This window comes from Pipistrellus kuhlii, unplaced genomic scaffold (genome assembly GCF_014108245.1).
Source record: "Pipistrellus kuhlii isolate mPipKuh1 unplaced genomic scaffold, mPipKuh1.p scaffold_m20_p_7, whole genome shotgun sequence".
Classification (NCBI taxonomy): Eukaryota; Metazoa; Chordata; class Mammalia; order Chiroptera; family Vespertilionidae; genus Pipistrellus; species Pipistrellus kuhlii.
In genome coordinates, this window is record NW_023425573.1 from 1,293,411 (window position 1) to 1,317,892 (window position 24,482).

Below are 24,482 nucleotides of genomic sequence, written 5' to 3' on the forward strand. Positions count from 1 at the left end.
GCTGATACAATGGTCAGACAAATCACCAAAGGAGGAAGTATGTGTCCATCATACCTTTAGAAAGATTTAAAATAAAAATTTAAGTGACTTAAAAAGAAGTCTTATATTGTTATGTTATATATCACTGACTACTGAAAAATTAGATGAATTTTAATTTCCAAGACCTTTTTTTGATAGCAAAATTAATACAAACCAGAATGTTTAATTAATAAAATGAACCACCAAAGTACTTGTCATATAAATTAACCCATTTATTATAGGCTCACAATATTTCCAACTGTGGAGCTCCTACTGGTCTTTCAATTCCTTCAGTCTTCTGATGGCTGACTTTACTGTGACGGCAGAAGTGGTGCTGGAAAGAAAAACAAATTTGGTTCCACCATAAGGAACTATGTTAACGTGAAATGGCTGATGAGTAGTCCTGCCTCATTTTTACAGTACAATCTTGATGGATGGCATCCTTTAAGAGTCATGTCTGCAGGTTCTTGCAGAATGAGACAGGCAACAGAGCATAAAAAGATTAACACGGAGACTGACCTAAACTCTTTAAAATGGCACAATAAATAAGAAGAAAATGTTTGCCCTAACTGGTTTTTCCAGTGGTTAGAGCTTCTGCCCATGGACGGAAGGGTGGCAGGTTCAATATTGGTCAAGGACCGAGCAAGGAGACAACCAATTGATGTTTCTCTCACAGGATGTTTCACTCTCTGAAAACTAGTGGGAAATATCCTCAGGTGAGGATTAAAAACAAAACAAACTAAATTTACATTTTGGAAAGACAGCTGTTAAAACACATAACCCCCCTCACCCCATAACACAGGTACATGAATGATAATTCATTTTACCAAGAGCACACCCCTCTCCCTTCTGTCCTCATAAAACCCCACAAGACGCTTATAGGCATATTCATTGTAATTATCTCAACATTTTCCAATTTTACAGCACTTCTGTTTTAAACTTAATAATTCAATTTTCAATCGCACTAGCCAAATCAGTTTATAGAGGTGGCTAGTATATTGGACCACAAGTCAAAACAGTGGCTAAAGAACACCTAGCCTTCAGGGTCAGCAAAGAATTCCAAGTTTAGACCCCTTCAGAGTCACCCAAGAAATGAATCAACTTAAGAGCCCACGCAATCAAATGAGAGTTAATCTCAGCAAAATCACCTGGCCCTTGTCAGCATCACAAAGGCCAACCAACACACAGGGTGGTGGTCCAGATATCCTCAAGTTCCCACACACAGTAATAAGATACGTGACTCCTAAATAGTCCCACTAAAGGATCTGGTATAGTGATGGTGCTCATAATAATGACCCTTAGGACTTTAAAATCCTTAAGTAATGTGAACCAGATTTTTTTTTTTTCCAGTTTCCTTCCTATTCTTTAAATAAATCAAAGCAAACCAGAACTCAGAGGAGTCCTGGGAAAACACGCAAAAGCATCCTTCTTTCTCACATCCAGCCTTGCGAAGTTAAAAGCAGCCCACAGCATTCAGCGGGGACTATGACTGGTCCACACTTTCAAACACAAGGAAACGGACTCACTTGTAGGTCCAGGCACCGCCAGCGACTGTCTTCATGCAGGACCCACAGTGCCAGATCCCCACGGCTCGCCTCTTCATCTTGGTCTGTAAGAGACAACCCATTTCCCCTGTGAGCCAAATAAACATTTGCCTTACAAACACCAGGGGCCTAACTCACACCAGAAAACCAATCTGCGCGTTTAGTGAGGACATGCTTCCAGTATCTGTAAGTTCTCTCATGGAACATGTGCATTCATCCTGGTGATACTGCCAGACGTGAACCACCCCCGACAGGACTGCTGTCACTAAGTTCTTTTGTGGACATGAACATATTAAATGAAAGCCTCCACAACTCCAGCTGATGAGACCAACAAGATCATTCCCACCAAGCAGGTCTGGCTTAGGCTGGGGCTGTCACTGATTTTTGCCCTTTTAGTTCCCAAGTGGAAAACGCTTTACAAACTATGTATTATCAGCAACACTCTACCCTCTTAGGACTGGTCACCCGTAATGTGCACAACTCTCACTGGTCAACAGCCAGGGACCTCAGGGCTCACAGGAAGGACACTCCCCGCCCTTAACCCAGGGAACATCGTACTTTGCCACAGAAGGAGCAGGTGTACTTGGCGTGCTGGCTGATCTCAATCTTCTTCACCATTTTCCGGAGGGAGGCGCCATAACGGGTCCCGTATTTACCGACGATTCCGACCTTCTTGGTGCGTTTAGCCTGTTGAGAGAGTGAAGAAACCAGCGACATTAGGATAAAAGGGAGAGATCAATCAAAGGACTTGTGTGCACACAGATGAGCCTAACCAGTGGTCAAGGACAACAGGGGGGTGGGGGCATGAGTGGGGAGGGGAAGGGGGTTGGAACAGGGGATTGAGGACAGATATGTGATACCTTAATCAATAAAGAAGTTAATAAAATTAAAAAACAGAATAGCTTATTATTAAATGTAGATGTTAACTTTGTCATTTTATTTAGGGGTTCATATCTTAAATACTGAAGGAAATTATTAGGTCATCTTTTAAAAGTGTGCCATCAAAATAAGAATTAAAATTAATGTTGTTTGCATATTTAAATCCTTTAATAAATACTGTTCAAACATTAAAGAAAAAACCACGTACAGGAACGGAAAGCCTGCCCTTCCTCCCCCAGATCCCTGCCTGGGAGCCGGCTCCCCTGCTCCCCCGGGCGGCCGGGGCCCGGAGAGGCCGGCGCTGGGGGCTCCCTCCGCCCCGGCCCCCGCCCTCCGCCCTCCGCCGCCGGCGCCCGGCGGAGCGGCGCGGGCACGGCGGCCGGGGCGCGGGGCAGGCGAGCAGCGGCGGGTGAGGGCGAAGAGACGGACAGAAGGGCCGATGCGGGCGGATAGACGCCGGGACCTCACCGGCCCCACACTCACCATGTCGCCGCGAACCAAGCCGGACGCCGAGAGGAAGCAGCGCAGCGCGCAGGCGCGGTTTTAGGCGGACGAGCGGAAGTGGCGCGCGTGCGGCCTCGCTAGGACCTGAGCTCTATGGTCCGGAGGCCTCCTCGCGCGCGCGGCCTCCTGGGAAGTGTGGCGAGCAGTCTTGCAGTCCGGTGCCCGGTGGTTCGCAGACGGTGGCACATATCCGCGTGCTCTTCCATTTCCCGCATTTTATGGACAAGGAAAATGTTAAGGGATTTGCTCACTGGCTCGTTACAGAAGTGCTTAAATCTTATGACTCCAGATCACATATTTTTTCTACATCGTATCGCCTAAAAGCAGCAGGCCCTGTGCAGGAGGCTGGCACAGTGGTGACTAAAAAACCAAGGCTCCACTCCAATGTACCATACTAATGTAAGATGTTAATAACACGAGAACTGTGGGAGTATCTCCTCAAATTGTCTATAAATCTAAAACTCTCCTGAAACATAAAATCCATTTGTAAAAAAAACTAACAACAAAACCCACAACACCAGGTCACTGCAAGTCAATTCCACCAAGGTAAGTTCTCTGTGTCTGTCCACCTCTGCATCCCAGGACTGAGCAGGGAGCCTGGCATGTCTGTGGTAATGGATACCTGTTGAATGGGAAAATGGTATCTTGCCTGGTAAAGGTTTAATTTGTCCGGGTCAACCCACTGACATCAGAACTAAAAAAGGCTTTAGGGATAATTAACCCATACTGGAAACTGGGGCCTGTGGAGGTCAAAATGACTTGCCCAAGGTCAACACAGCCAATAAACGACTTACCAGTTCTCTTTCTGCTAGACCACATGATTTCCTCAGCTGCAAAGTGAGTATTCCATACCCTGGTAAGGTTCTTTGGAGGATGAAAAAACTTTTATGAAGTGCCTAGTGGGCATTTCTAAGTGATGGTTATTACTGTTAAGATGATGATAAAACTTGATTTCAGTATCTCCTGATGCTTACTCAATGCTATTTCCTCTTCTGCCATACCCGAGATTATAACAGATCTGCTTTCTACTTTCCCTTAAAAATATGCCATTGCCTTTCTCCTTCATCTCTTTACCTTTAACAAAATAAACCTACTAGTCACAGCCACCGGATGTCCCCCAAGGGAGCAGGATGTGCCCAAGTTCTCTCAGTGCCATCACAGGCTTCACGTACCCTTTTTCTCTTTAGGGTGAAGGATAGCAAGGGGCCCAGGAGCAAGTCCCGCCTTCAGTAGAGAACACACTACAAATGGGGGATGTTTCTGGGAACTTCTCCACCAAAACTATGCCCTGCTCTCAGAAAACTATAAATTAAAAGAAGAAAATGTATTCACATCAGTGCAAAAACAGACTCATACCAGGCGCATTCAAACACGAGCAGCTAATGTTCAGGCCAAGCAGTGAGCTCACCTATCCTGGGTGAGCGGGTGAGCAAGGCCAGCCTCACATACTCTCCTGGGCTGGCTCCGGAGTCTAGTTAAGATCGTCATGTAGACATTTACCATTGCCTCACCCCCCGCCCCTTGCCTGAGTAAGAATGCAATAGAAAGGCTGAAAACGAGACACTCCATAGTGGGAGGAAATTGTTCATGTTCAGAGCAGTTTTGGCACAACTGAACGATTCTTTTCAAATAGCCAGCCTGAGGATGCACAAATAGCACTCCCATGAAATCACTTCTCAATGGCTTCCGAGAATTGTGCCTCTCATAAAATCTCAATTTGTCTTATCTGTTGGCTAATAAATCTCCGTCCCATCAGGTGTACAGATTGTTAACGGTAATGCATATCCATAAAAGTCCCAGTAAAAATCTCTGGTGAACCATCCTGCTCTCCAGAAGCACTCAAAATTTACTTTTACTTTTAGAAAAATAAATCAAGGACGCTTCCAGAGAAGAATTCTTTAAGCTGTTTAGTCAACCAGTTCTCTTGAGCAATATGGAACATTTTATCCTTCAGAGAAATCTGAGGTCCAAGTATCATCCCGAACTCATCTCATGCTGGATTCAGAGATGGTTTGTCTCAGTGGTTGGCAAACTGTGGCTCGCGAGCCACATGTGTCTCGTGAACCGTGGTTTGCCGCTCTGTTGACTAATGAGTTTGCCAACCAAAGGTATATCTGGAGATCCAGGCTCCATGTTGTTCCTTCTCTTCCTGCTGGAAGAACTCTTGCTTACCCTTCCCTGAAGTGTCTGGTGGCCACCGACATGAGCAGAGTCTGCACATAATTGTTAAGAACCTGTGGCCCAAGCTCTGCAGGGAAGGGCCAACTCAGTAAGAAGGGGCCAAAGTTTGTCAAGGCCGAGTCTTGGACACTGAGAAAGAACCCAGTGTCTGAAATGCATTCAGTGCATGGATTCTTTCCTTTCTTCCCTCCACAGATTCACTATAAATGCATTCTGGTTGTTTTAATGGAGGTTTCACAGAGCACTGACCCAGGCAACACATATAATACATCAGGAATGGAGTTATTCTGCAATGCTTAAAAGAGATCAGATAGATCAATATGAAACAACTCAAGGCCCGGTGCACAGATTCATGCACTAGTGGGTTCCTTTGGCCTAGCCTGTGGGAATCAATGGACCTCCATGCCACTGCAGCCCGGCCTTACCCACCAGCTCGTTGGGCTCCAGCCTGCTGTTCGTGTCGATCCCGCACAGCATAAAGTAATGTGTGGCTAGGGAAGAGCTTGGGCTGGGCACTGTGCCTTTCCTGCTCATCCTGGCCCCGCTGCACCGGCTGCCGCCATAGCTAGGAGTGCAAGGGGAGTGTCCGTGGGAGAGTCTTGTGCCACTGAGCGGTGCTTCCACTGACCACCAGGGGGCAGCTCCTGTGTTGAGCGTCTTAGCTACCAGCTGGTTGTCCAGTCATTTAGTTGCTTAGGCTTATATATATATATATATATATATATATATATATGGCCAAATACATTATGTGAAATGAGCCATTTTCAGTAAAAAGAGTTTGATACAGTTTTTATAAGAACAAATTCTACATACAGTACAACCTCACTTAATGGCAATAGGTTCTGTGACCCAAAGGTTGAGAACCGCTAGCAGGGTGGCCTAAGACCATCGGAAAACACAGATATTTACATTACGATTCATTAACAGTAGGAAAATTACAGTTATGAAGTAGCAAAGAAAATAATGTTTGGTTGGGGGTCACCACAACATGAGGAACTGTATTAAAGGGTCGCGGCATTGAAAGGTTGAGAACCACTGGGCTAGGGGGATGAATGTAAGGTGTTGCAAAATCAAGTAACTGTTGGCTGTCATAAGACCCAAAAGACTGACTCACAGGCTTCTCAATGCTTTCTGCTACAATGAGGAATCCATTTCCTTCACTGAGACCCCAGAGGAAAACGAAAACCCAAGTAAAACCTAAGTATGAGAGACTGCTCCCATGAAACCCTTTTAAACTTACAAGCCATTTTTTACCTCGTCATCCTGAACTTGATAAAAAGCAAAAGGATGGGTAAAAAATATGGTTAGACTTCTTTTTATCCTTTCAACTTAACTTCACCTAAAAAGAGCTTCATAAAGCATCAAGGCTCCAACAGTCAAGAATGCACAGATCAGGCAAAACCCGAGAGCCAGCAGCGAGGGAACAGCCCCTCCAGCTCCGGTTCCCAGCTCTCCCTCTGACCTAGAAAAAGGCTGTGCGGAGCCAAGGAGGACAGGACAGGATTGATTCAAGCACTACTGGATCGAGGCTAACAGGATCTTCCTGACGCCAGGCCCTAGAGGCAGAAATTAACCACAGTCACTCAGGGAACAAGACTCCACTTAATGACCTGGTGAGGAAGCAGAGATGGGGCCAGTGGATTGGGGCAGAGGAGAGGGGAGTTTGGGGGCTCTAGTAAAAGCCTTTAAGGGGACAATGGATGGCAGGGACAGGAGTGGGTGAGATGAGCTCATATTTTCTTCATTAATTGACATTTCCAGAAAGCACAGCGGCTATTGGGGTGTATGTGTCTGGGCTGAGATGCGAAGTTCAGAAGGAAAAGGAGTTAGTGTGGAAACCCTTCCTTAAACCAAAGGTATTCGGTCTCCATATAACTAAATCCAAGTGTCTTTTGCTAAATCACGACGGCTCTCAATGAATTTCGGAAGTACATTTCAGATGGTTTACCTGAAAATATCTAGGCTACAGGGTATAAATAAAATTTGCTTTGGAGCACCTTGGGGATGAGACAGGGGAGCGTGGGAGGGAGAGATAATTTTAGTGATTATATGTTGAAATGTCAATATTGGGTTAAATCAAATGACCTGGTCCTTCTGTATTTTCTGAAACACTCGCAGAATATTAAAACCACCTGTGGCTTACATTCTACTGGACAGTGCTCCTCTAAGCCAGGGGTTAACAAACTATGGTCTGTAAGCCAAACCCTCTCCACTGCCTGCTTTTGCGAGCCCTGTGAGCTATTATGGTTTTTACATTTTTAAGTGATTGAAAATAAATCAAAGGAGTAATCATTTGTGACCCATGAAAATTATATGAAATTCAAGTTTCAGTGTCCATACCAGAGCTTTATTGGAAAAGAGCCATAATCATTTGTTTCAGATTCTGTATGGTTATTTTCGCACTCCTACAGCAGAAATGTCCTGGCCTATTAAGCCAAAAATACTATCTGGTTATGTACAGAAAAAACTTACCAATGCCTGCTCTACCCATAGTTCCTTCTTTCTCTTCCTGGGATATATAACTATTGCCTCTCCCTTGATATGATAGCCTCTGCAAAGATGTACACTTTCTCACGTGTTCGGCGAACTACTGCCAGCGCCCAGGACAGTGCCTGGCACATAGTAGGTGTTTTATAAATATTTTTTTGGTCAATCCATTTTAAAATTCACATTTTGGGGATGTGGAGAAAGCACTTCATTATTTAAACAACACGAATCACCACCACTACAACCTACTGTCTTTATTTCTCAACCAGGAAATCTGAGGTTAATTAAGACCCAAACAAACCCACACGTTGTGAGGCCGGAAAGGAAACGCTGATCCTTGACCTGGAAACTTGCTGCGACTGGAGACCAGCACCAGCACCCGTACGATGATAAAGGGAGCACAGGTGTTAAAAACAAGTTACATTTTATTAATGAGTTCCATGATTTTTAATGCTTTTTTTGCCCCTCTTATAGGGGAAAGGTAAAGCTGTCCCAGTTATCAAAAAATTCAAATCTCCTTTTCTTCTCTGGACTGCCCGTCTCTGTGCCCCCATCCGGCCAGTCTCCCAGGTCCTGGGAGCCACTCCCAGACGTTCCCGAAGCACTTCCCGGGTCAAAGGCCTCCAACGCCTCCAGGAGCTCCTTGTCGCTTCCTTCCTCCTCAAAGGACTTCTGGAACAGGTCGTAGATCTTCTGCTGCTTTGGGTCCTTCATCGGAGGAAGAAAAGGAAAGATGAAAGGACCCGGCGGCACCCTGACTCCCTGCAGTGGCTGGTGGGGGCACACAGGGAGGCCGCACATCTCCTGGTGTCGGTGGGCGCCGTGCGAGCGCAGGCCGCTCATCCCTGACCAGCCTTGCTGCCAAGTGTCTGGCATCTTCTCTCCTGCTCATTCGATAAAGAAAAAAAGACATGCTGTCCTTTCAGATGGGAAGTGATAGGAAAGGCCACTAAGGCCAGCCCCTCACTGTGCTGAGCTCTCATCCCTCCATCTGAACAGCAAGGCCACGGAAGTGCCACATGCAGGCAGCCTGTTCCAGGGAGAAATAACTGTTAACATGCATTCGTTATGGTGATGGTACCATAACTTGGAGCAGGCAAATGCCAAGGTCAGATTGGTATTTCCACAAGAAAAGGAGGGCACCTCCGTCTCCTGACTCTGCGTCCCTGCGTTAGGCTAAGCTCTCAACCACCCGAGTGGAAACACGAGCCTCTGGAACTGCTCCTTGCTCCTCTCCATGAGTTTCGCTGAAACTCCGAAACAGGAGAGAGAGACGGTGGCAGCCCTTGGGCTGGAGCACTGGGCCCGGGTAGGCTTGCTGGGCCCCAGCTGTCCTCTCCAGAGGCCAACAAGCCTCCTCTGAGCACTCTGACAAGGCCCCTCTGGCCATGGAAGGAGGCACTGGCCTCTTTCTCTCCCAGGTCATCAGAGCAGCTGGCAAAACAAGGCCTGTGACTGTGAGCAAATCACAATGTTCTGCATGCCTCAGTTTACCCCTCTGTAAAATGGGAGACACTGAGAACAAAATGCAATGGCTGAGCAGCAGTAAGTGGCATAAAAGCGGTACCTGACTTTGAACATGCCTCATTCTGTGCTGAGGACGTGGTCCGAGGCAGCCCTGCTAGGGTTTGCTATGTACTTTGTGCAATAAATCAACGGCCGCACAGGAAATTTTCTGCCAGTCTGAGACGGTCTGATGGGAGGGGCAGCATGTGGAAGCCCTGGTGTTATGAGACTCTGAGGGAAGGTCCAAAGCAGGAGTCAGTGTCACCACTTGTCCATGGAGGAAGCACACGTGGACTGGCCTGAGACTGACTGCACCGTCATCTCCAGCTCCCGGGCTGGGCGGCCCCAGGAGTGATCACGCCTTCCTGCCCAGGCCCCAGGGGCTGGCAGGCAGCTTAGTGCCTCCTTCGGCCCCAGCGGTGAGGAGCCGTGCCGGCTTTACCTTGTAGATGTAATCAGTGGCTTCTGTCATTTCTGAAAAATTGGCCTCAGAAACGCCGGCTTCACCCAGAACTTTAATCTTCTCTTGGATCAGAGGCCTGTTGGGAAGAAACGAGCCACAATGAAGCCACCCTGCACAGAACACAGGGGAAAGCGACCATCCTCCTCGTCCTCAGGGCAGTGACATGCCTGCTGCCTCACATCATCGTATCTCTCAAGGCACAGACACCCCCCTGAAGTACCTGCCTCCTCTCAACTGGGAACCAACCAATTTCGTACTCGGATTATCAGGTTCACAATTCTCCCTGCCAGAAGGTGTGTAGGAAATAAATGCAGCATTCTGAACCCGGTGCTGTTGTGAGCTGCCCAGTTAACACACCCACTGAACCAGGAGAAGGCAGTAGGCATGAGCCACGCATGCTGCAGAGGTAAGCCCCCTCAGGCACGAGGCTGGGAACAGATGCGCAGTGGAAACGGAGACAATCAGGAAACTTACTATGAGGAAGGGGGAAATGGAAGGGCATGCTGGGAGTTTTGCTCAGTACCAGACATGAGCCCAGCTGTGCTGATGCAGCAGCCCCTGGCCTGGGGGGAGCCACTTCCTCCCGATGGCCCAGCAGCCGTCCCAGCCTCGTCATAAAGGGGCCAGGGGCTGCACCCTGGCTCAGCAAGTGCCGCCTCACAATCAGTCTCCTCCCTTGTCTCAGGCCAGAGGGAAGGAGCCACAGCCCTTATTCCTGTTGGATTTCCTCCTGCGCCTGCAGGTCCCCAGTGAATGCTGGGGGGAGCCGGGCGTGCTCATGGTGACGGTGGGAGGAAGCCCTCAGCAAAAGCAGAAGCCCTTCGGGAGGAAAGGAAACACATCCTCGAGGTCCACCCTTGTTCACGCCCAACTGCCGGGCCAGTGGCCAGCCGTACCAGAGGTAGTCGTCAGCCGTGCCTCTCGCCACCAGGTAGTGGATGCCCACGGAGCTGGACTGTCCGATGCGGTGCACCCGGTCCTCGGCCTGCATCAGCACCTGCGGGTCCCGGGGGTCAGTATGCAGGGCGAGGCCTGAGCGGCCCAGCCCACCATACAGGCAGCCCCGGCCCCCAGCCCCAGCACCACGCTTCTTCCTCAAAGGATGTCACTGCCATGCCTCACGGCGGAGGACCTGCCGGCCTCTACCTACAAACGGCCCGTCATCTGACAAAGACAGAGCCAAACAGAGGGAACTGAACCGCAGCTGGAGAGCTGTGGTGGCCTCTCCTGTTGGGCCCAGTGCTCAGCGCTGTGAAGGGGGAGCGAGCTTTGGCTCTGCCATCAGGCTGGGTGAAGGGCAAAGAAGGAAACTGGCACATTCCAGTCTTCGCTCCGTGAATAAGAACAGTCATCTCCTAGCTAAATAGGGAGAGGCCAGCTGGGAGGGGCCAGGGTGGCACTTATATGGAGTAGCCCAGAAGGAATCATGAAAACCAGGAGCCTGTTTCCATTATAAAATGCCCTCCACTGAAGCCCACCCATCGTTAGAGCAGGTCCCTGTGCGGCAGGGAGAGCGCAGTATGTGAGGACATGCGAGGAGAAACACTTTCTGGAGCTCAGGAGGAGATTTTTTGAGTCCAAACAAAGCTTCTGTCTGCTGTCACAGCCCTTGGCTGAGCAGACAGGGCTGGTGACCGTGTTCAGGGATACCCACAGCCAGCGCCCTGTTGTGGCCACACCGGCTAGAGCAGCTGACAGCCATGGCTAATAAAAGGGACACCATGGAAAGCCAGAGGCCCAGGCAGCGAGCTGCCTGGTGCTGTTGTGAGCTACCCTCTTTGGTGACAGCTATGCACCCAGCTAGGCATCCTTCTAGCCCTCTAAAACTTCAGTTTCCCCATTGATAAGACAGAGTCCATAATACCACATAGGGGGTTACGAAGATCTAAGAGCTAGCCGATAGATGTGCGAGTCTTCAGTGAAGACTGACATGTGGAAAGTAAATGCTCCTGAGGGCTAACCGAGGTGGATGGAAGGTCATTGGCCCTAGGAACACCTTGCCTTACCCACCGACCCCAGCTCTTCCCTCCCGCAGCCATGAGCATGCCCCTTACCCCTGGGTTCCAAAACAGCTCGGCGAACACCACCAGGTCGGCCGAGGAGAAGGTGAGGCCCATGTTGGCGGCAGTGATGGACAGCACGGCCACGGCGTGCCTCTCGGACAGCTGGAAGTGCTGGCACAGCTGGTCCCGGTCCGCGGAGGAGGTGGCGCCGTCGATGCGGATGTGCGACACCTTCTGCGGGAGCGGCAGGGGAGGCGACAGACGGAGGTCATGGGTGGGGAGGCAGAGAGGGGAACGGAACAGGGGGCGACTGAAGTATTTTATTGCCTGAAATATAAACTTTGAAATAAATACAGCAAAACTTCCCATTTATTCAATCTGGGTGGGGAAACAGGAGTTTGTTGTATATTTCTCTACACTTTTTCATATATTTAAAATAGTACATAAATGTAAAAGATGAAGGAGGACAGAAGGTAATCTATGATCTCAAATTTCACAAAAAATGAAAAAGGGGTGAAAATATGTGTGAAGTTTTCTTAGGAAATCTTCTAGGAAGATTTTCACCCAATTTCCTGAGGGCCACATAACTGTACTGAAGTCTACGCAAGGCCGTGTGCAATCAACAAAGCCACCTCCACAGGATAAGGAGGAACTTGTCTCCACACAGAAAGACGATTTCTGCTACCTCATCTCTTGTCAATTTTCCAATTATTTACACAGAATGATGGGAGACCCCCTGGGACATGTTCCCAACAAGATTCTCTGGCATCTGCAGAGTATGGAGGAAGTTAAATGCACTGCTGGCATATTCTGCCCTGCCTTGTGTTCTACAAGCAAGAATGATTCTTCAGAAACATTCAGCAATGCTTCCAGAAACCACCCTCTCACTTCTTTGCTGAGCTGACCTCCACCTGCTCAGAACAGCTCAGCAGCCGCCACAAACAATAAAAGCAGCTGGTGTGGACTTTCCAAGGAAGCTTACCTTTCTCTCAAGCTCTTCAGTAATCGCATCCAGAACCACCTTGTGGTGTGCAAACACTAGAAACTTCTCTCTCCCACTTTCCAGCAGGTCCAGGATATATTCACTGCATTTGACAAAGACAACACAAATCAAACATCTGCTCATCCCGCTGAGGTTAATTATTGAAAAATGACTGTTCCTGCATCAGACGCCTTTGGGGTACCTGCCTTGCCTGGCCCATTCTCTCCCTTTCCCTCATGCCAGGTCACCTGAATAGAAGAGCGATTAGGAGCGGTGGGAAGCAAGCCGCCTTCTCCATGTGCAGCGTGAGCGCTTCCATACCTTTTGGTCCCCTCCCATACACAAGGACATTGAAGCCTTATGTTTTATGTATCTCTGATATGCTACTGCAACATTCTTATTACCTGGGCTCAAGAAGGTATCTGTGTTCTGACCGGGAATAGAACCCACCGCCTGTTGGTGTACGGGACAACACTTCAGCCACCTGAGCCACAAGGGCCAGCGTGCACTGTTTCTGACTTCCCAGGCTTATCGTGAGCAGGGCCTTACAGGCAGGGAGGTCACCGGCAGCACCCCGGAGAGGATTCACACTCCCGTGCTGCTGGCAGTGGCTCCTGCGGGGCAGCAGGGCGGTGAGCTCCCGGGACAGAGCAGCCCTCCGCTGCCTGAGGCCACCTCACAGGCAGGAGGCGCAGAGAACAGACACTGTCCGCTCCAGAGCAGGACAGACCTAAGGTTTCCCTTTATCAGCAGGTGGTAGAAAGGCAAGTGGGCTATCCCTTAACATCTAAGATGTATTTTCAAATATCACTATGGCCAGCCAGGGTACGGATTTGAGTTCCATTTGTGGATCATTGGTACCACACAGAATCTAATTAGTTTGAGAGACATAAAATTTGCCATGATATAAGCAAAAATGTTTATTGCTATAGTATTAAAAAGTCACAAGGCCATAAAATTAACTCAGCCAGCTTATAATCACCACAAGCCCCTCAGTGCCGAGTGCCTCTCTCCTCTCTACACCGCAGACACGCTTCTGCTCTGCCCTTCCACACCCCTCAGTCACCAGGCTGGAAATATTCACCTACCACACTAACCTTGGCTTCTGTACTGAAAGATGCCCATTACAATGAAAACAGACAACAGCAAAAACAAACAAAAAATTAAAAAACCCAAACAACTAGCAGAGAAAATTAGAGTTTTGAGATTTTGTAAAAACTTACCATCTTAACTATTTCTCCTTTTGTAACTCTATTGATTTGAGAGAGAGAGACAATAGCAACCTGCTGCTCCAACCATTCATTGGTTGCTTCTTTTTTTTAAAAAAAAAATATATTTTATTGATTTTTTACAGAGAGGAAGGGAGAGAGATAGAGAGCTAGAAACGTCGATGAGAGAGAAACACCGACCAGCCGCCTCTTGCACACCCCCTACCGGGGATGTGCCCGCAACCAACGTACATGCCCTTGACCAGAATCGAACCTGGGACCTTTCAGTCCGCAGACCGACGCTCTACCACTGAGCCAAACCGGTTTCGGCCATTGGTTGCTTCTTCTGCGTGCCCTGACCCGGGATCAAACCCACAACCTGGACGTATCAGGACAGCGCTCTAACCAACTGAGCTACCTGGCCAGGGCTAAGGTTTACAATCTAATTTCTACTTACTAGCTATGTGACTCTCAGGTCCAGAGAGTTCCATGAGATGTACTCAGTTTCTGCATTTAAGGATTGGGGTTAATATGACTTATCCTACTGATATCACAAAGAGTCTGTAAATGTGAAATGGGTTAACAGGAATCAAAATTGTTGGGAACGATAATGCACCATATAATTCAAATGGAATTTTGAAAAAGTATGTTCAAGGTATGCTATGGACTGAATGTTTGTGCTCCCTCCCAAAACGCATAAGTGTGACGGTACCAAAAGTAGGGCCTCTGGGAAGTGATGGAGTTAGGGCTCTTACAGAGATCCCAGAGGGCACGCTGGCCCCTTCACCATGTGAGGACACATGAGGAGACGGCTGTCTGCAAGCCAGACTCTGAGTCTGCCGGCTCCTTGAACTTGGATTTCCTAGCCTCCAGAGCTGTGAGAAATATTTGTTGTTTAAACCACCATAGTATATCAGTCCATAGTATTTTTTTTAAATGGCAGCCTGAATGGACTAAGACCAGGTATTACCAAGTTTATTTATAAGGTGGGAAATGTTTAGATTTACAATTTCTAAGGAAAATGGTTGCATCTAAGCTCAGCACTCCACCAACCTTGGATTTTGTAGTTCACGAGCTGAGGGAGGGGACTGACACCCTTGCCATCTGCTATTTGGCAGCACGTGGATAAATGGACTGGTGGGTGGGGCAGTTCGGATTGTTTCTGTGAGATGTTTGCAGGCCATAAAACACATCTGGAGTTTGCCACAGTGTTCTAAATGCAAGGGCCATGCCCGAGGGTGATGGAGAGCTGGCAGCACTCCGCAGCTTTGTGGGGAGTCTTAGATCTGAGCACCACGGTGAACTCACTCACTGCACTGACGGGTGCAGAGGGAGAGGCTGGTGCGGCCAGAGGCTGGTGGCTGAGTGAGGAGGGGAGGCTGTGGGTCTCAATTCACCCACAGACCTTGGTCCCTGCGGCCAACCTGGCTCTGCTCAGCCCACACCAAATTCATTTCATTGAAATTTAATCACTCGGATCATTATCCTGCCAGAGTCTCACATGAACGTTAAACAATGAAAAAGGAGGCAAACTGCACATCATTAGAACTGCCTCAAGCTTCCAGCCTGGTGATAGCGAACACGAGTGGGTGTTTCTTAAGAAGGGCAGACAAATTGAGTTTTTTAGTCAGTGGATACTCTTAAGAATAGAAATTACTTCAGACTTAGTTAGAAGGCGGAAGGAGAACTCAGTGTGGCAAAGGCCACTTGAACAACCTGAGATTCCGCTTTCCCATGGGTAAGAATGACTGGAAGCCATGTCTTTGGAGAAGAACAGAGAATCACGTTCTGGTAAGGCAGCTTCTCTTTCACAGAACCCCGGCTAGTGAGCAGTACTTTTAGCGAGAGAAAACTCCCCTTAGCGTCTGGGTCACCCACGCTCCTCCTGAGTGACAGCAGCGCCATCCAGCTCACGTGGGTTCAGGCAGGACCTCACAGGGACCCACCTGTGAGTGGGCAGTGCCTGAGGCAAACCTGCCCGTGCCTGTGGGAGAGGAGGCTGTGGGGCCCGAACCCTCACCCTCACGGTGGCAGCGAATGGCGTCTCTGCTCTCTTCTTGCAGAGAGCACTGCCGTTCTGGCGGACTGAGGTAACGGGTTTCTTTTTAAAGACGACAGAGAAGTCCACACTCGGTGACCACTTACATGACACACGGGATTTTGGCTTCGGCTGTTCTGTGGAAGAAGAGAATGAGGGCTTCTCTCTGCTGTCCTTTCTGTGGGAAGAGAAGGCGAGGGTTTAGGTCTCCCGCTCTGAGGACCCTGAGCTAAGCTGACATGCTTATCGCCACTATGAGCTTTACAAATCCTACAGCTCTAACACCAGTTACAGAGCCGAGACCCCGACTTGCCACTCAGTTCGGCCACAGAACTACCTGAGCTCCGTTCTGGCCTCGGACACATGGCAGGCACTCCGTCACCCTCCGGGGACGGGTGTGAGAGCCCAGCGGGGAGCCATGAGGAAGCTCTCTGGAAAGGCTTTCCAGGGGAGGCTGCACCTCGCTCGCCATGCTCACGTGGAAGGCAGACGTGCAGCCTTGCTGAGCACAGCTACTCACCACGGCCTGGGGACAACTTACACACGACATGGCACCGCCCACGTTCTGTGTTCCCCCTCTTCTGCCAAGCTGTGTCCATACCCAGCTGATAAGCCTCCGTCCAAGACTTGCTAAATCAATTCCAATGGACCGCGACTAGTTTATTCTTGCATCATCTCAAACCATCAGTCGAGTGTTTCTGGTATGTCTCCCACACAAGGTACATGAGTTCCCAGGAGAAAAACAAAACAAAACACACGTTCTCTAGAGTTTGCACCTAAGTAAATCCTAATGAGGAGTGTGAACACAGGAGAGGCTCACACAGTTCCATCGGAAGACAAGGAAACATTTACTATCACACTGCGCTCCCAGAGACGCAGGGCAGCTGTCTCCACCCACTAGCAAAAATGCTGTCTGTCAAAGGGCTTCTTGCTTTAGACAGTCTTTCCTCTCGGTCTTGGCAAGGAGAAAGGAACCACAGGAGTTCGGGGGGGCATGGCAGACCCATCTCACTGTGTGTGTCCTGGCAGTGCGGGCGCTGTCCCTCCTGTTGGTGCCGGAGTCCCACCGGACAGCTCAAACGTCCCGGGAACTCCTGCGGAAGAGGCACCTGACCTTGTTTCTCAGCTAGAGGCCCAGTTTACCCTGATGAGGCTCTGGACACATGGCAACCTTTGCCTGTGGCCAATGAGCCCATGAAGTCCGTTCATATACCCGCAAAGGGTCCCTTGCAGCAAGTCAGGTCCTCCAACCTCCTGTGGTCCCTGGTAGCGGGACAGAGCCAGGCTCCCCGAGGAGGGCCTCACCGCAGTGTGTGCAGCCCGTGCCCCAGGCATCCACAGTCTACAGTTCTCCTGTGTCCTTCGGGGACTGTCAAAACTCCTCCCACCCACACTCACTCACTCTGCACCTGCTGATAAGAAAGGGAGGGGGCATAATAAATGGCAAAGGGCACTTTCAGAAACTGTGCCCTAAGATTTATCAGGAGGTGGGTATGGCTTGGTGGGATGGCACACTGGCTGACCTTTTGGGAATGATGTGTCGATGTGCACCAAAGCCTCCAAAAATGTCCAACGCACCCTGGCTAGTGTGGCTCAGTTGGAGCGCTGTCCCTTACACCAAAAGGTGGTGGGTTTGATCCCTGGTCGGTATGCAACCAATCAATGTTTCTCTCTCACACCAATGTTTCTCTCCCTTCCTCTCTCTATAAAATCAATTAAAAAACAAACAAAGCTGAAACCGGTTTGGCTCAGTGGTAGAGCGTCGGTCTGCAAACTGAAAGGTCCCGGGTTCGATTCCGGTTAAGGGCATGTAGGTTGGTTGTGGGCACATCCCCAGTGGGGGGTGTGCAGGAGGCGCTGGTCGATGTTTCTCTCTCATCGACTTTTCTGGCTCTCTATCTCTCTCTCTTCCTCTCTGTAAAAAAAAAATCAATAAAATATATTTAAAAAATAAATAAATAAAATAAAAAACAAACACACATCCACACATACACACACACACACACACACACACACAACCATGCTAACCTGAGACCCAGCAACTTACTCCTTAAAATTTATTCTCATGATATTATCTGATGTGCATAAGTTTACATGTAAGCAACTTTTCCAGTGTAGTATACTTAGAATAATGAATAGTTAAATTAACTTACATATACAACTGAAAATGGGTGGCAAAATTTTAATATAACCATGTGAGAAAATACTAAGCTATGTTTAAATATTATGTTTTAAAAACAGTGGTGGGGAATCTTTTTTTCTGCCAAGGGCTATTTGGATATTTATAACATCATTCATGGGCCATACAAAATTATCAACTTAAAAATTAGCCTGCTGTATTTGGTCAAACGTTTAATTAACTCACTCCCAATGCGCTGGCAGGGCCAGACAAAACGATTTCTCGGCCTTATTTGGCCCTTGGGATAGATGTTCCTCACCCCGTTTTAAAAGAACATTTAACAACATGGAAAAGTATTCCTGATATGGTTTTGGAACCTTAATGTATGTTTACATGATTCCAATTCTGCTTTAAATATATATACACTGCTTATGACATACATAAGTTATATGTGTGTCATAAGCAGTGTATATATGCTTATGACACACATATAAGCATTTTTTTTTAGTTATATGGATATTTATATATAAACTAGAGGCCCGGTGCATGGAATTTGTGCGGGGGGGTGGGGGGGCAGGAGGGGTCCCTTAGCCCAGCCTGCACTTCTCACAATCCAGGACTGCTGGCTGCTAACCACTTGCCTGCCTGCCTGATCACCCCTTACCACTCTGCTTGCCTATCTGATCACCCCAAACCACCTCTGCCTGCCGGCCTGATAGCCCCTAACCACCTCTGCCTGCCACCTGATTTCTCACCTAACTACTTGCTCCCTGCGCTGGCCTGATCTCACCCCCTAACTGCTTGCCAACCTGATCTCACCTCTAACTGCTCTCCTCTGCCGGACTGATTGCCCCTAACTGCCTCTGCCTTGGCCCCCCCCACCATGGCTTTGTCTGGAAGGACATTGGACATCCAGTCAATCTGGTCTAATTAGCATATTACCCTTTTATTAGTATAAATGTATATATAAATAATATGTATTTTAAAGCAACAGATACATACATTAAAAAATACAAATAATAATAAATGCTGAAATTAGGTGATATAAGAGATGAGTGAATCAATCTTATAGTGTAATTATAAAACATGTTTAATAAATATTACTTATTGTAAGTACTTTATTTTTCAGATTTTATACAACAGGCATCTATTAAATTTTTAATGTGGGAGAAATCAATAGTTTCATCTTTAAAAAAGAACTCCCCCAAACTGGGTAGACGGAATACTAGTCCATTAATGATCTCATTTCTTTTGCTAGCCATGGGCCAGGAAATTTTAAATTACCTGCATTTTTTTGTCCCTGTCCGCTGGACTTTTATTAAATTAGACCCACTGGGGTTTCAAATTTCTTTTTCTATGTTGGAAATCAGAATGGACTGTCAAGCAGCGGAAGGTGAACTGATGCTGTCACCAGGAAGTCTACGCGGACTGGCTCTGTGTTTCTGTTCCTGGTCTTGCTGATCAAAAACTGGCTTTAGACAAAAGATGATTAGAGCTGGCTTTTCTTAGCCGGTGGAGAGCAGCTATCATTTCAGCTGAAAATGAGAAAAGGCTTTAGCTCACATTACATTTAATAAATTGGCTGTTTCGCCTTGGCTTCCGTGACTTAAAGCTTTTTAAAAAATGTCTTCCTCCAGATGGGAAGGTGTGAGGAAACAAAGGAAAACCCGCTTCTTGATGGGTCAGCTGTGCTTTGCTGGAGCCATGAAATTGTACAAAACTGCAGGGAAACCAGGGCCTAAAGAGTAACTATAATAACGGGGGGGAGGGGATGTTAGAGGGCGGGACTTCCTATAGATCCACAGGGCCTCCTTATTTGACCAAAACCAAGAAAGCACGATCCCCATTGAACTCTCTGGCTCAGGATTTCATGGCTGGTCAAGGTGTGAAGGGTGTCCACAGCCATCTAGTCCAACCCCCAGCTGACACTGGCTCCCCTTCTGAGTTAGGTTAGGCTGGTGCCAAATCGGTGGTCTTAGAGAGGAAAGGTTTTGATGGTCCAAACCGCAACGCTCAGAAACTTGTTTTCTCTGTGGATTTTCCACTATAAAAATGAACTTACATTCAAGAACACAAAGGAGAACCACATTTTCAAAGACTTATTAACGGAAAGAATGTAGTATCTGGTTTCAGCATCACAATGAAGGTAATCTGCATCAACTCAATTTCTTTTTCAGGGACAAACTCTTCATTTTCCTAGGACCCCATGCAGGCAGACAGCAGCTCTCAAGCATGGGCCTGGGGAGAGCTGCAGGCTCTTTCTCTGCTGGATTATTTAAGAATTACACTGCAAATTAGCCTTCATTTTCATAATCTGCAAAACACCATTAAGACTCTGGGATGCTGAAGAAGCGGGATGATAATTACCCTACAGGTGGGATTCTGAGCAGTCGGCATTCTCCTGATACATTTTTCCAGCACCAAGCCCATGAGGCAGGCCATGGGCTTCCTTTTTTAGGTAAGAAAACATCAAAATATGCCAAATAATCTAAGGGACTTGCACAGCTACCAGAGTTATAAAACACCCAACATTCATGATTCCCAGGGCTCAGCCTAATGAATTTCACAGCACAGCCTGCAAACTCAGGAAATCAAACTCTCAGGTTACATGTGAAACCACTGGTAGAGCACTCACCTAACCTGAGGAATGATGCAAGGTGGTGGAAAGTTTAAAAAAAAATGCTTTCAAACCTTGCTGCACTAAGTACAGAATTCCCACACCCCTCTCTTGTTGGCCACATGGCACAATGTATAGCTGCCTCTTGGCCAGTTAATGGGACTTTCATCCTCAGTTCTAAGGCCCACTGGCTGCCTTTGCAGTTGTTTACGTTGGCTCTCAACCTGGTTCAGAAGGTGGACCAGGTGCAGGCCAGAGTGTTCTCCAGGAAAGCCCACGGAATGCAGACGGACTTATTCCCATCACACACGCAAGGAACTAAAACATTGCATTTGACAAATTCGCATCTAAAAATATCACACTTCTGCATTTTTTCCATTCACGTTCTGTTTGCTGTACTTACTCAATGACTTTCTATCTGGCAGAGTTCACAGTAGACAGAAGTTAGGCCTTACTGGTTTAAGACAGTTATAAGAAAAACCTTAAAATTGAGAAAACGTTTCCATTCATTGAATTTTCATTTGTAGAAACCAGAAAAGATCACCAAGACTGATTTTAGCAACAGAATGCTCTGGTTCTACTCGTGGTTTCACTGAAATACAACTTCAGAACCATCGGTCTGTATATCCACATCAACTTGTGAACTCTGAAAACTCTAGGCCATCCAGATAATTATACGTAATATGGCAAAAATTAATACAGCTTGATAATTGATCCATGTATCCTGTAGCCTACCTTATGTTTCTTTTTTTAATATTGCCTTTTTAAAAAATATATGTTTTTATTGATTTTAGGGAGAGGAAGGGAAAGGGAGAGAAACATCAATTGGCTGCCTCCTGCACTATTTCTATTGTAGACTGAGCCCAAAACCTGTGCATGTGCATTGACCAGGAATCAAACCAGGGACCTCTCTGTGTATGGGACAAAGCTCAGCCAACAGAGCCACACCCACCCGGCCTCCTCTGTTTCTTACCAGTTAGTCTGCTTGATCACATGGTAAAATGACATTAACAAAACACACACACCACACATTCTGTCTTATCATTCTTATCTGTTCTGTAATCTTCCAGAAGGCTGAGCGCTCATCTAGATCTAAGTCTCTTCATGCAGGGCAATACCAGGCCCAGATAATGCTTTGTGATAATGTCAAAAATGCCAATGTCATCTTCTTGGCAATGAAAATTGCTACGTTTCATCCCACAAAGACAGAAATGGAGCTGGTGTGGATTATCTTGTGGTACTTAGCATAGTAAGACACTAACAAAGGATATGAAATGGAAGTTTTGAAATGATAAAACCACCATAGTGGAAATAGCCCTAAAATATAAGGGTAACAGGCTTGGATATGGCCTCAGCTCTGCTGCACAGCAGTCTCTTAGGCAAATCATAGCCTTTATGAACCTCAGTTTCCCTGTCTGTAAAATGAGGGTCCTGCCAACCATAAATGATGTAATAAGGAGACAAAGGATTGAAAAGGCTTGAAAACTCGATTTTGTTAAATAACCATTAATTTGTTAGAGCAAATTCTATGACTAAAGCAAATGACTACAGCATATTCATATGCCTTTCAGCAAAAACAATTATTGCTTGTCTCATTTTTGATTCTTATAAGTATATCTCCAGTGGGACACGATCTCACTCATCTAGGGGAAATGGTGAACAACATAGACTGATGAACAAGAACAGACCCAGAGATAAGGAGCCATGGGTCAGACTGTTGGACCTCAAAGGGAGGGTGGGGATAAAAGGGAGAGATCAACCAAAGGACTTATGTGCACACATATGAGCCTAACCAGTGGTCAAGGACAATAGGGGGTGGGGGATTGGAATGGGGAGTTGAGGACAAATGTGATACCTTAATCAATATAGAAATTAAAAAAAAAAATAAAGCAAATGACATGGGATGGTTAGAGGGTTAATATGTATATCAAATACACATAGAACTAATTTCTAGTAGTTGTGCCTATACTGAGGCAATCTCAAAACACTAAGTATAAATTCTGACTTTCTTTCAGAGATTCAGAATACATATCATCATCCTGCAGATTGCCCCGATGACCACCCATCAACAGTGATCTCCACAAGCATAAACCTGCAAATTAAAAGATTTGCAAAGTAGACTAGTCCGGCTGAGAAGCGAAGCGGGCACTGTCCTTGCCCAGGGAGGGCGCCGGAGAGGAGGTTCGGAGAGCTCGGGGTGACCTCCACAGAACCCCCACGGGAAGGAACACCTGTGAACACAGCTTCCCCATCCCGGTCTCCAGCCCAGACTCACAGACTTGTCCTTGGTGGTCATCTCCTTGGCTGCGGCATCCAGGGACGCTCTGGCCTTGGCGCTGAGCCGGCCCGGGGCCACCACCACCATCTTGCGCTGCTTGGCCGGGAGCTGGGCGAGCACGTCGGACTTGAGGCGCCGCAGCATGACCGCCTCCTCCAGCAGCAGCTTCAGCTCCCCCAGGTTGGAGGAGCCGGAGTAATCCCAGCCCCAGGCGTGCTGTGGAGGAGACACAATGTGAGACCCAGGGCCCAGGATGGGGCTGTCCCCGCCTCTCACAACCTCCTCTTCCCCGGCTTTGTGCAGCGAACATCAAGTGGCTTTAAAGGATGAATACAACACCACGTGAGAAACAGGAAGGAAGAGGGAAAGGGGAGCCAAGAATGGGGCGAACAGAAATCACCTGTCATGGTGTTCTACAATCTGGCACTAATTTGCTTCCTAGCAGCAAATGCAAGGTGTCAGCGGTTTGGTGTCCATTACATTAAAAAACAAACAAGACCCTTGTCACACTTTCCTGTTTACACCAAATACAGAAATAACATTCCTAGGGCTCATCCTACAGGGTCCATTGTACAACCTAACACCTAATGTCGGCGATCTTTATTGGGTGAGATTTACAGGGATGTAAACACCCGTTGTTCTCAGTATGGTCACACCAACACATTCAAGAGCAATGTCATAAACACAACGGCAGTGATGGTGGGGTGGCAGGGTTGAGGGGAGGAGCCGGAACACAGATTTTTTGCCCATCTGGCTGAAACCAGAGGAGGTTCTGCATAAACCTGGCTCCCTCATTTCATAGGAGGGTGGGGGTGGGGGGGCAGCGAGCAATAATATCTACTCCCTGCCACACTGCTAGAGATGTTACAGTTAAAATAACCCATCTTTCACTAGCAATCTTCCTGGAAACCGGACTGACTTCCAGTCAGGGAGCCGGGGTGTCTGCCTCCTTAATTTGGGCCAATTATAATTGTGGGACATGGTAGATATCTAAGAAACCTTTGCTGAATTGAGAATACAAAGAGAAAGTCAAAGGTAGAGAAATAAAATAATAAAAAATTGCTTATTTAAAAAAAAATACTCTGAAATCCACTGGAAGGTCAGATAGTGCCTTCACGCTATGGGGTTGAAAATGAGCTGGGCATGGGGCACTCTCTTCAGTGGCTTCTATTAATGCGAGGAGCTGGCCACACACACAAAATGGGAGCCCCGGGCTACCGGCTGCACAGAATAAAAATCATGCTGGGAACAAGAGGATATAAGTAATCTGGATATCATGCTCCTAAGTTCTAATATTATTGGCTCTTCATCTTGCAAGTTAAAACCCATACTAAGGATTTTAAACTGGACTTCAGAATAATCACAATCCAACGAGCTTTTACTGAAAACGTACAGGCCCCAGGCACCAGGCTAGGTGGGAGAAAGAACATAGAGATGAGGAAGGCACTGCCCCTGACTGTCCTGTTGGGTGTGTCAGGAAGCAGCAGCATGGAGGGAAAGGGTGAGTTTGAGGATGGCACGAGAAACTGCAGAGGAAGGAGACTAGGAACACAGGAGGACACAGCTTGGGGAGTAAAGGCAATGATTTCCATCTTCAGCCCCTTCAGTCACTGGCTGAACAGTATCCCATGGCCCAGACAGTCAAGAAAGAGAAG

General features: G+C 47.5%; 2 protein-coding genes across 5 annotated transcripts in view; both read right to left on the reverse strand.

Moving 5' to 3' along the window:
• Positions 1–235: 235 nt before the first annotated feature.
• On the reverse strand, positions 236–3,067 carry RPL37A (ribosomal protein L37a). Its single transcript, XM_036421462.2, has 4 exons — positions 2,925–3,067; positions 2,121–2,249; positions 1,545–1,627; positions 236–352 (listed from the first exon to the last, which is right to left on the reverse strand). Exons 1-4 carry the CDS (start codon positions 2,925–2,927, stop codon positions 289–291), a joined length of 279 nt encoding a protein of 92 aa, XP_036277355.1. The 5' UTR covers positions 2,928–3,067; the 3' UTR covers positions 236–288.
• A 4,384-nt stretch (positions 3,068–7,451) lies between these two features.
• Positions 7,452–24,482, reverse strand: part of SMARCAL1 (SWI/SNF related, matrix associated, actin dependent regulator of chromatin, subfamily a like 1) — a 40,721-nt gene continuing 23,690 nt past the window's right edge. For all 4 annotated transcript variants that reach the window (XM_045575309.1, XM_036421460.2, XM_045575307.1 and 1 more), the window contains 7 exons: positions 22,825–23,043; positions 15,921–15,991; positions 12,568–12,670; positions 11,637–11,819; positions 10,479–10,579; positions 9,562–9,658; positions 7,452–8,321 (listed from right to left, as the gene is read on the reverse strand). In XM_045575309.1, coding sequence (XP_045431265.1) covers positions 8,082–8,321; positions 9,562–9,658; positions 10,479–10,579; positions 11,637–11,819; positions 12,568–12,670; positions 15,921–15,991; positions 22,825–23,043 — 1,014 coding nt within the window. In that variant the 3' untranslated portion in view covers positions 7,452–8,081. The remainder of the gene's footprint in view (positions 8,322–9,561; positions 9,659–10,478; positions 10,580–11,636; positions 11,820–12,567; positions 12,671–15,920; positions 15,992–22,824; positions 23,044–24,482) is intronic.

Coding starts and splice junctions, on each gene's coding strand:
- RPL37A (XM_036421462.2), bottom strand. Junction 1,628..2,120: donor CCTGCTCCTTCTGTGGCAAA/GTACGATGTTCC, acceptor TGTCTCTTACAG/ACCAAGATGAAGAGGCGAGC. Junction 353..1,544: donor GGCGGTGCCTGGACCTACAA/GTGAGTCCGTTT, acceptor TTTTCTTTCCAG/CACCACTTCTGCCGTCACAG.